Genomic DNA, 9,651 nt, shown 5'->3' with positions numbered 1-9,651 from the left:
AAACCTATTCTACACCAAAAGGCATTCGGAAACTCCCAGCCTGCACGGAGAAGCAGTCCGAGACCCCTGGCTGACAGGGAAAGGCACCCGTCAGCCCCGGGCTCAGCACAGAAAGACACTTGGAGACCCCTATCCCACACCAAAAGGCATTCAGAGGCCCCGGGGAAAACTGAGAAGCAATCGGAGCCCCGGTCCCGCACCAAAATGCACCCAGAGGCCCCAGGCCTGCACCGAAGGGTGCTCCGAGGCCCCTGGCCCGCACCCAGAAAAGCTACTGAAAGCTCTCACTGGAAGGTGCACCGAGGGCCTGGGGGCTCAACCACAGGAGCACCAAGGGGCCGGGGGTTCAACCTGACCTAGGGAGGTGCTGGCAGCGTCTGGAGCCCCTTCTGCAGATCTCCCAGTGTCATCAGAGCCCTGGGGGGGCCTGGAGTACTGGGAGGGACTGGATGGCCCAAAGGAAATCCAGGGAGGGACCAACCCAGGGCAGGCAGGGCCAGGGCAGGGGAGGCCCTGGCTGGGTCTGGGGGGCCCGAGGGCCCAGATGACACAAGACCTCCCTGCCCAGGGCTTCACTGGCAGCATCATGCAGCTCCCTGTGGACAACCTCACACAGATTTATTTAGGCGTTGTGTTGTAAACTGCATGGTTACATACTTATTGAATTATACACTTACTCTACTGTAAACTGAACTCTCTTACACATCTGTTGTATAACTCAGACTTCAGTGAAATTATTATAACTATACATTTGCTGTATTCCAGTGTACTATCCCCATTGCATTTTGCCCCATGGCATTATATCCCCTCTGCACTACATCCTGGCTCATCGACTCCACCATAGTCCAGATTTTCCCTTTCCTCTGGTGACCCAGACATGCCCAAGTAACAACTGCGGACTAGGGGCCAGAGTGAGGGCAGCAGGAGAGGCACCGAAGCAGGATGTGGGAAATGAAGCTGCACAGTTTATTTTCCTTGCAGCACACACTGCACCGTGGGAGCTGTAGCAGGACGGCCTGGGCAGGCCCCAGGCGATAAGCCCACGGCATAGGGACCCGAGTGAGCACGTAGCTGCAGGTGCCAGGCAGGGATGACAACGAGAGCATTCCTATCACTGAAGGTGGTAGAGGGCGGTAGAGGGCTTCAAGTCCTAAACCCCAAGATCGTGGGATGCAGGGAGTGATTTGCAGCCCGGAGATGTGCAGAGATGTCCTAGTCGCTGTAGGGTCGCCCCAGTCTTTCCAGCTGCTGGATTTCCTTCTGCCCTTCCCTGGGGACATGCTGTCTGCCGTACCTCAAATGGAAATGGTTAGGGAGGGTCCAGGACCATGGAATACATTGCTGTAATGAGCTGGGCTTGTGCTGGCAGGACTCTGGTTAAAACAAAGGGAAGAGCAAGCTGGGGAGAGGGAAGCAGCTGTGAAGGAGAAGAAAGCAGTCAGAGAAGGAGAAAAAGGACACTGCTAGCAGGAGTTTTTACCAGCTGAAAGGAAATAAGAGCTGTGCCGTGGAGGGAGTTGCAGGGGGCAGGTGGCTGCCAAATGCAACCTCCCTCATTCCTTCCCATCCTCCTTCCTGCCAGCAGGTGAAGGCAGCCACAAACGTCGCTGATATGGCCAAACCCTGTGACCAGGGATTTCTTGGTGGCTTCAGAGTCTCCACAGGAGGGGGCAGATGGGGCCACGTGAGAGGTTTTGGGGGTATATGGGCAGCCCTGAGGGACTTTAAGCAGAGTCATCCCTGCAGGCATTCAGCGTGCAGAGCCAAGTCCTGGGGTGGCAGTGGGCAGCACTGATTTACACCTGAGGGCAATTTGGGTGAGCTATACCAATCCTGCTGGGCAGCCTCTCATCCCCTTTATCTGCACAGTACATCAGCATGTACCCGCCTGCACCAGCTGGCCACAGTAATGGGCATGAGGGCAACTAGCAGCTTCTGCAAGCCAGGATGTGCTGGCTACTGGCAAGCGGTGGGGCTGGGAAATTTCTTGCAGAGGAAAACACATCCCAAGACAAACAGAGGCAGTCAAATTTCACGGCCGTTCATCACTAGCATCTTGGAAAGAGATCAGATACATCAGGATAACAAAAATGGCCTAAAATAATGATATTTCCCAAGCCATTTCATTTTCTTTTATTTGCTTTTCTAGCCTGGAGCCCATGGGAGTCATTTTGCTTTTTCATAATATGGAACACTCATTTTTTTCTAAGAAACTCACTCAGATGGCCAGTGAAGTCACAGGACTCTGGCTCTGACGGCCAGAGATGAGAAGCACACATTAACTCCCTGCACGCCAGTGACTCCCTGGAAGAAGCATCCATTTTGGCCAGGCCCTACATATAGCACTTCCCACCCCACAGCTGCCCTCAGGCTGAGGACTTGGCCCCAGTGTTGGGAGCAGATGATGCAGCTGCCTCCTCCCTGGTCCTACATGCCCAGCACGTGCAGCTCTGATAATGGGCACTGACCCCATCAGCTCTCACCAAGAGCCTCCCACCAGCCTTCTCGCTGCTCTACTCCCCACAACCAGTGCCCCAGCTCCAGGACAGGGACGAAGCACCCTGGGCAGCACCAGATGTGATGGCAAGGTGATACAAGCCAGCAGCATTGACATAACAGAGCTGTTTGGGGGTTGGATGCAGATCCCTTGGGCTGGGAGCATGATGGATGAGTTTTGCAGCAGGCTGGCAGGCAGGAGGAACCAGGGAGGGTGCTGTAGGGAATAAATAGCTGTCCTGTCCTCAAGGGACGTGGAGAGATTTGGGGCATCAAGTGCAAGGAAGGAACACAGTGGGGAAAAAAATTTTTTTCTTTTGGAGGAAGCAGTGGGGCAGATTTCTTGGGAAGGCTGTAGGGTCAGAAGGGTCAGACAAACCTTTCTCATGAGCACAGTAGGTGAGAGACAGCCCCTACTTTGGGGCAGAGGTGGCTGGACCCATACCATCTGTGCCTTATTTTATATAATGCCCAAAAGTATGTGACCTGAAGGAGAAGGGATCCTCCGGCCCACGCCTGAGCCCACACAGTTTGGAGGACCAAACCCGTCTGAACAACGAGCATTGCTGGGATGCACTAGAATCATTGCAGGGTCTAGGAACAGACCCAAGACCCCTACAGCCTCAGTGGGATGTGCCAGAAAGGCCCCAAGGGTGCTCAGAGAGGCCTGCGTTAAGCCCTCCAAGCCACTATAAGGCCAACGCACAGACCCCTGGATGTCAGCAGGGCTGCGCTTGTTAGAGAGGTTAAATAAATGCTGCTCTGGGACATGATGCTTACTTGCTCTGCACATAGCATTAGCACTGGCAGGCTGTCAGGTTTGCTGCAGCAATGCAGTTCTCAGCTCTGCATCTGCCAGGATCCTGCCCAGGGTTGCTCTGGTGCCTGGGAGGAAGGTTTGCTGCCAGCAGCACCTGGGATGTGGAGCAGGGCCATGGGGAGCCCCCACAGGCACAGGGACCTGGACCAAGATAGAGTGGGGAAGCTCAGTGCTGCCCCTGTGGGCACATGGGGCATGCTCTGCCCTAATTCTGGCCTGGAATCAGAGTGGGAGCTTGGCCCAGCACCAAGAAGTCATCTCCAGGGGGTCCATGGCCTTTGCTAGGCTCAGTGGGTCACCGGGGACAGCGGCTGGCTCAGGGCCCACACCCAAGTCCCCTTATCCAGCCATGGTGTCTGGCATCCTGCATGACCAGCACTGTGCATCAGGGCTGGTCTCACAGCTCCTCTAGGCCAGGGAAGGGCAGCAGCCATCAGAGAGGGTACCAGCAATGCCATGAGCATCTGAACATCTCCCCTTGCAGGGAAGCAGAGTGCACAGGCCCGATGAGAATTGCCCCCCATAACCACACTGACGTGATACCACCATACAAAAATCCCTCCTTCAATGCAGTGACAAGAACAACCATCATCTCCATGAGGTACAATACAGTGTCAGGGCAGGGAAATCCTTGCTGAAAACAGGTATTTTTCTCGCTCTGGGAAAGCTGTCATTTTGCAGTTGCAAAGCCTGTTGTCTCCTCCAGGCTCAGTGGTAGTAGATGCTGAAGGCATGAAGGATGTACAGGAAGGTCGTGATGAAGGCAAAGAACTGCAAGAGAGAAAGGAGAGTAAAAGCTGGAGTTAGAATGCTGCATGGCTCAGAGGATTTTCTCTCTTTGAGTAACCCCATCTTCTCTCAGTGCTCATGTCTTGAGGAAAACTCCCAGACTAGAGCTCTCTTTCCAGCCTCAAAAGAAGAAGCAACGCCTCAATGTTTCCCAGGAAGAAGCCATGCAAGGCTGTCCCTGAGCTGCTTGTCCCAGAGAAATCCATTCTAGCTGCCTAAGGTGATGGAGAAGAGGGGTCAAACCTTAGAAGCACGTCCAGAGCTCATGACATGCAGCGTAATGTCTGGTTGCAAAGTGTGACACACTGCTGGGCTGGACAAGGCTTCATTCTTGCTGGCCCTAATGGAGCTTGAACATTTGCTCCTGCTGCTCCTCAGGCAGAAATTGGTGATGTTTTGACCTGCTTGGGGTTTTCTGCTGCCCCACTGGAGCCCCATGGAGCATGACAGTGTGTGCATGGGTGCAAAACTGCTCTGGACTGGAAGTGCCTGACTCACCGATGCAGCACTGTTGAGCTGGTAGTACAGTGGTGATTTTGGGCCTGACTCAGAGAGGATGGTTGCATTGGCTTGCAAGACAGCAGCACTCATATACAAAATGGCTGTGGCACCGTGGTACAAACTGTCCTGCAAAACAAGAGAGTGGCATGGATTAAAACTTACCCCAGGGTCACCCTTCTCCAATTCACCCTAAAGACAAGAGATGCCACGGTTCATCCTCTGCAGTCATGGCTGTTGGAATGGGGCACAGACACCTGGACTGAGTCCATGGGGAAATGTTCAGAAACCACATGCCATTTGGAGAGCAGCACCATGCAATGGCAGGGACTGAGGCCAGGCATTACTCTCAGCCTCGATGTCAAATCCTCTCACTCCCAGACAATGCAGAGTCCCAGGAACCTGTTTCCAGGTGGGGAACACAGGGCCTGGCCAAGGGCTTGCGAGTTGACTGGGACAGAGGTAGGGACTGCTCCTGTTGCTCCCTGAGCCCTTCCCTTTTGTCCTGCCCCCTCAAAAGAACTCAGCCAGGTGCCCAGGCAATGTCATGGCACAACTTCGCCCCCCCGCCCCAAGCATTTCTAGCCAAGGCCTGACTGTGCCTCCATTGAGGGAAGGGACATCCCTCTGCTCAGTGGCTGGGAACCAGCTGAGAACCAGCACAACTCAAACCACAGCAGCTTTGTGATGGCTCTGCTGTTACTAGCTGCTGCTGCCAACTTCTGCCCAGTTTCCAAGCCCATCCTTACCAGCACTCTCCAATTCTCGCTGTTTCTGTGAAATCCAAAGAGGTAACTTAAAAGGAGCAGCAGGGAGAGGAGGCAGGAGGTTAGGGACACGTACATAACCCATCCCTGCAGCAGTGGGAAAGAGACGGAGGTAGCAGCAACAAGGATCCAGACCCAGGCCCCACAGACCTGCCAGGGACAAAAACATGCATCTCCAGTGAACGTTGGTTGGGGAGAGCCAATTGCCCGCTGTGAATCCATTCTCATCTCCCTCCTTCCTTCACTTCCCCTGCAGCCCTGACTCAGCCACAGCCCACGCTGAACTCTGCCCGTCCCACAATGCCTGTTGATGGTGGCTAACTAACAGCAGGTGGTGCAAAGCCAACGCGGACGGGGCTGGATGAGTGTCACAGCCCTGCTCCAAGCACTGCTGGGTCCTTACAGACACTTCCCTTGGAGTAGGAGCTCTGCCAGCTCAGGCAAGACCAGGCTGCAATTCACTCTGCCATGTAGCAATGGTGTTGGGGTGGTCTGTGCTCATGGGAGCATGCTAAGCACCAAGTAGGAGCATTATTCTTTTGGACGATGTTCCCCAAAGCTGATGGCAACACCTACCAGGGACTGTTGAACACTCAGGACAATCGCTGGCTGACAGCCCACGGGCAGGGATGCTCTTTGAGCCAGTCTGGTGGCCTCCCAGCAGCTTGCGTCTCCTTCCCGACCAGCAGTCAGGCTCCCTGCCAAGCCATCCTGACACCTCCATGAGCTGACAGCCTGCCAGAGCTGATCCTGACTGGGCAGATGCCTGGATGGCAGGTGTTTTCAAAGGGCTCCTCTCCAAGAGGTGCCATGCGTGGCTGTGGCAAGGACGCAGGTGCTATACAAGCACAGGCAGGACAAGCCCACAGGAGCCATGTAAGGGCCCAGCTCCAATCTCAGCTGCTCTCATACATAGAAGAGGGACTGGGAACATCTTTATGACAGGCAATTCTAGGAAGACAATCTTGAATGCTGATAAAACATGTGACCTTTGTCTTTGGGCTGTGCTATCTGTGTGGAGGTATTTATGAGCTGCAAAGAGATGCCACACCTGAGTTGTCTACTACTGAATAACCCAGCATCAGACCTCTCCTAGCTGTGCCTACCACCACCCATCCTGCACCTTATGCCACCCAGCACCACCAAACTGCTTGTGCCGTGCTCTGCTGGCTCTTGCCGAGCAGCATGGGATGAAGGCCAGCACAGCACGGGCTGGTAACGCTCCTTGGGCTGCTGAGTGAACACAAACAGGATTCACCCGCAGCCAACAGTCTCCCGCGAATGTCCGATGCTAGCCCAACACCTGGACTGGAGACTGGAGCCACAAAACCTGAACTGAGGGGAACTTGCTGGGAAGATCAGACCCAGCCTGAAGAGCTGCCATATACGAGCCTAAAACCTGCCTCTCGACCCAGGAATTCAGGGGATCTGCATTTCCCCCTGGGATGCGCAAGGGAACAGGAAGGTGTTGATATGGCAGCAACATCCTGCGAAGCCTGAGCTCGCACTCAGCCCCCGTGCCCAGCCATGCCCAAGCTCCCACCATCCCCTCACTGTGCCTGACTGGGGGACAAAAACAGGTCAAACCCTCCATCAGCTCTAATGTGCACCCAGACACCAAGCCCTGCCAGCAGCAACAGACAGCGATCAGATTGGTCTGAGCTTCTCCCTCCATTGGTGGCTTCCTCACAAAGCCCCTGGCCACATTTCTGCCTGAAGGCAAGGAGCAAGCGTGGCCCAGGCCCTGGGCATGTCCGAGGGAGACCTGATCCCTTACAGCCTGGGGTGGGGATGGCCCTGACATGAAGCAAAAGGAGGATTTCAGCTCTGGAGTGGTGCCAGACTGCATCAGACACCTGTGTCTCCTCCCAGCGCTTGGCAGCCAGTGCTCAGAGCAGTTTTGGCTGCTCAGCACTGGAAACATTGCAGCCCTTGGGTATTTGTTTGCACATATGGAAACCACGGAGGTCAGTAGCATAAAGGAGAGCCATACCTGCCAGGGGTGCTGCCAGACCTGCCCACAGCTATAAACAAGCAAGCTCTGGCTCAACTCTCCGCCCAAAGGCGGCAGCACCCCACATCTCCTCTTCCTCCAGGCCAAGGGCACAGGCACGACAGGGGATTCACAGGGACATGGTGTAGCAGGACCCACACAGCACCAAGCTTGACAGACACCCGCTCACCGGAGATGGTGCGTCTGCCCTGCTCTGAGCACTCTCGGTGCCTGTCTGATCAGGACAATGGCATGACAGACAAACGCTGCGGGTTTCCCTCTCAGTACATCACTGCTGCTCTTTTAACATAGCAGTGTGGGGGTCTGGGTGGAAAATATGGAGATTTGTAGAAGGGTGAAGGTGGGCTGGGACCTTTGGAGGTCTCTAGCCTAGGTGTTCACTCAAAGCAGGGCTGACTCAAAGCTAGATCAGGCTGCTCAAGGCAACTTTGTCCAGGTGTGATTTGAATATCTCTCAGGATGGAGACCCCACAGCCTCTCTCAATAGTACCTCTGATCTCTAGCATATCAGCTGTTCTCCCAATTGGGCATCAATTCCAACCCAGTAGCAAGCCCTTTGATCCCTTTTATATCCAAGCTCACATCTGTAAAATGACAGTCACAGAGATTTCCTCCTTTGGGTGGAGGGGGGGAAGATTTGTAGACTATTTAAAAAGTGGATGATACACAAAAGTAAAATTATCCATTGCTCTCCACCCTCCCAGAGCATGACAAAACAGCACTGCTTTTTTAACATGAGCTGAAACTATTTCCCCTGAATATTTTCCTTGGGAAATGACTTAATACGTTTCTTAAGAAAACAAAATAATTCCTCCCGTGTTTGACAGAAGGAAAATCTCAATTTGAGGACTTTGGCAAAGAACACAGAAACTGTAGTTTTATCTGGGAATGTATTAGGCAACTTTAACTGTCAATGTCAGCCCAGCCCTGCTTGTGCATTAGCTCTCCTGAGTTTGAAATCACAGCACAACGAAGTTATCACCTAACTCAATGTGCAGTCCAGAATGAGTCTCTGTTCTGGATCCACCTAAACTATTTACTGTGCATAAATAATACACAGAGGGTTATCTGGATAAGCTCCCTCTGCCCTGTGCAGCTCCATCTCCTGCAGATGAAACTCCTCCCAATATACACTGCTGCTGGGAGAACTGAGCCTGCTGTCATCAACCAAGTCACTCCTGGCCCTGGGCAGCACAGAGGAACAGGCCTGCAAGAAAGTCCAACGACGGGACTATGACAAAAACCTCTCTCCCATGGCCCAGTTGGGAGATGCTGCTAAAGGGGAACCTTGGCTCCAACACATGAAATTGGAAGACAACAAAGGCACCACCACCGAGCCCACAGAGCAGGGGTAAAAGAGTGACATCTCTAAGCCAGGATACATGGCCTTAGAGTGTCTTTGGAAAAAAACTTTCCTTCAGGCTGAACTTTCCTTCAACCACCCTGCCCTTCTAGATAGATACATATAGTGAATCTAAATTCGTCATTGCAACAGCTTAGGCAATTTAACAATGTGATTTCCAAATAGCTGCAGTGAATGCACCCAAGAAAGCGTGGGTAGTGCATGCTGCCAGCTATCATCGGGGTTGTGGCTATGAACTACATATCAAAGTACAACAGCAATTATCTTAACTGGTCACATGGGATGCCCTCTGGACTCAGAAATGTTTAAAAAAAATTACGAAATCTCACACATAACCAAAAGCCCACCTGTCTACATCCTCTTAGCCCTTGGGAGACTTTCATACAGAGAACAAATTTTCCTCAATTTGCAAGTAGTTTCCAATTTCTATTTAATAACTAGAACTGCTTCGACTCTACAAAGGAGCAGACAGCTCTCTTCAGGTTTTCCTAGCTCTCTGTCAGCTCTGTGACTGCTCTGTGCAGGCTTGGGGATGGTGCTGGAGCTCATCTCATCCTCATGTTGCCACGAGCCCCAAGACCACCTTTATGAGTTCAATATAAGCTAAAAGAAAAGATGTTATTTCCCATACCGCTGTTTAGGATCTTTTGGGGCTACTCCCAGGTTTTTAGCCCCATGATTTGCTAGCACCATTAGTTGGGTGTTAAAACAAAGCAAAGCTCAGCATACTCACTATCTCAGGTAGCATGAACACATAGGGGACTGTTTTAAACACGGCTGGTCCAGAAGGCAGGGTGGGCTGTGCTGAGGCGGTGGTTGGAGTGGGACCTGCTGATGCCATTTCTTCTCAGCTGACGCTACAGTCGATCTGACTGTTACACTTGTATTTGTGCCACACCACTCC

The 9,651-nt window shown here is 52.9% G+C and overlaps 1 protein-coding gene across 1 annotated transcript; it reads right to left on the bottom strand.

Moving 5' to 3' along the window:
- Positions 1-3,859: 3,859 nt before the first annotated feature.
- On the bottom strand, positions 3,860-9,637 carry LOC106499007 (mal, T cell differentiation protein like). Its single transcript, XM_013960404.2, has 4 exons — positions 9,481-9,637; positions 5,353-5,520; positions 4,604-4,732; positions 3,860-4,087 (listed from the first exon to the last, which is right to left on the bottom strand). The coding sequence occupies exons 1-4, from the start codon at positions 9,586-9,588 to the stop codon at positions 4,025-4,027; spliced, it is 468 nt and encodes a 155-aa protein (XP_013815858.1). The 5' UTR covers positions 9,589-9,637; the 3' UTR covers positions 3,860-4,024.
- Positions 9,638-9,651: the final 14 nt, after the last annotated feature.

The sequence above is a fragment of the Apteryx mantelli genome, chromosome 3 (genome assembly GCF_036417845.1).
Source record: "Apteryx mantelli isolate bAptMan1 chromosome 3, bAptMan1.hap1, whole genome shotgun sequence".
NCBI classification, from domain to species: domain Eukaryota; kingdom Metazoa; phylum Chordata; class Aves; order Apterygiformes; family Apterygidae; genus Apteryx; species Apteryx mantelli.
This window is presented reverse-complemented; position numbering and strand designations above follow the sequence as displayed.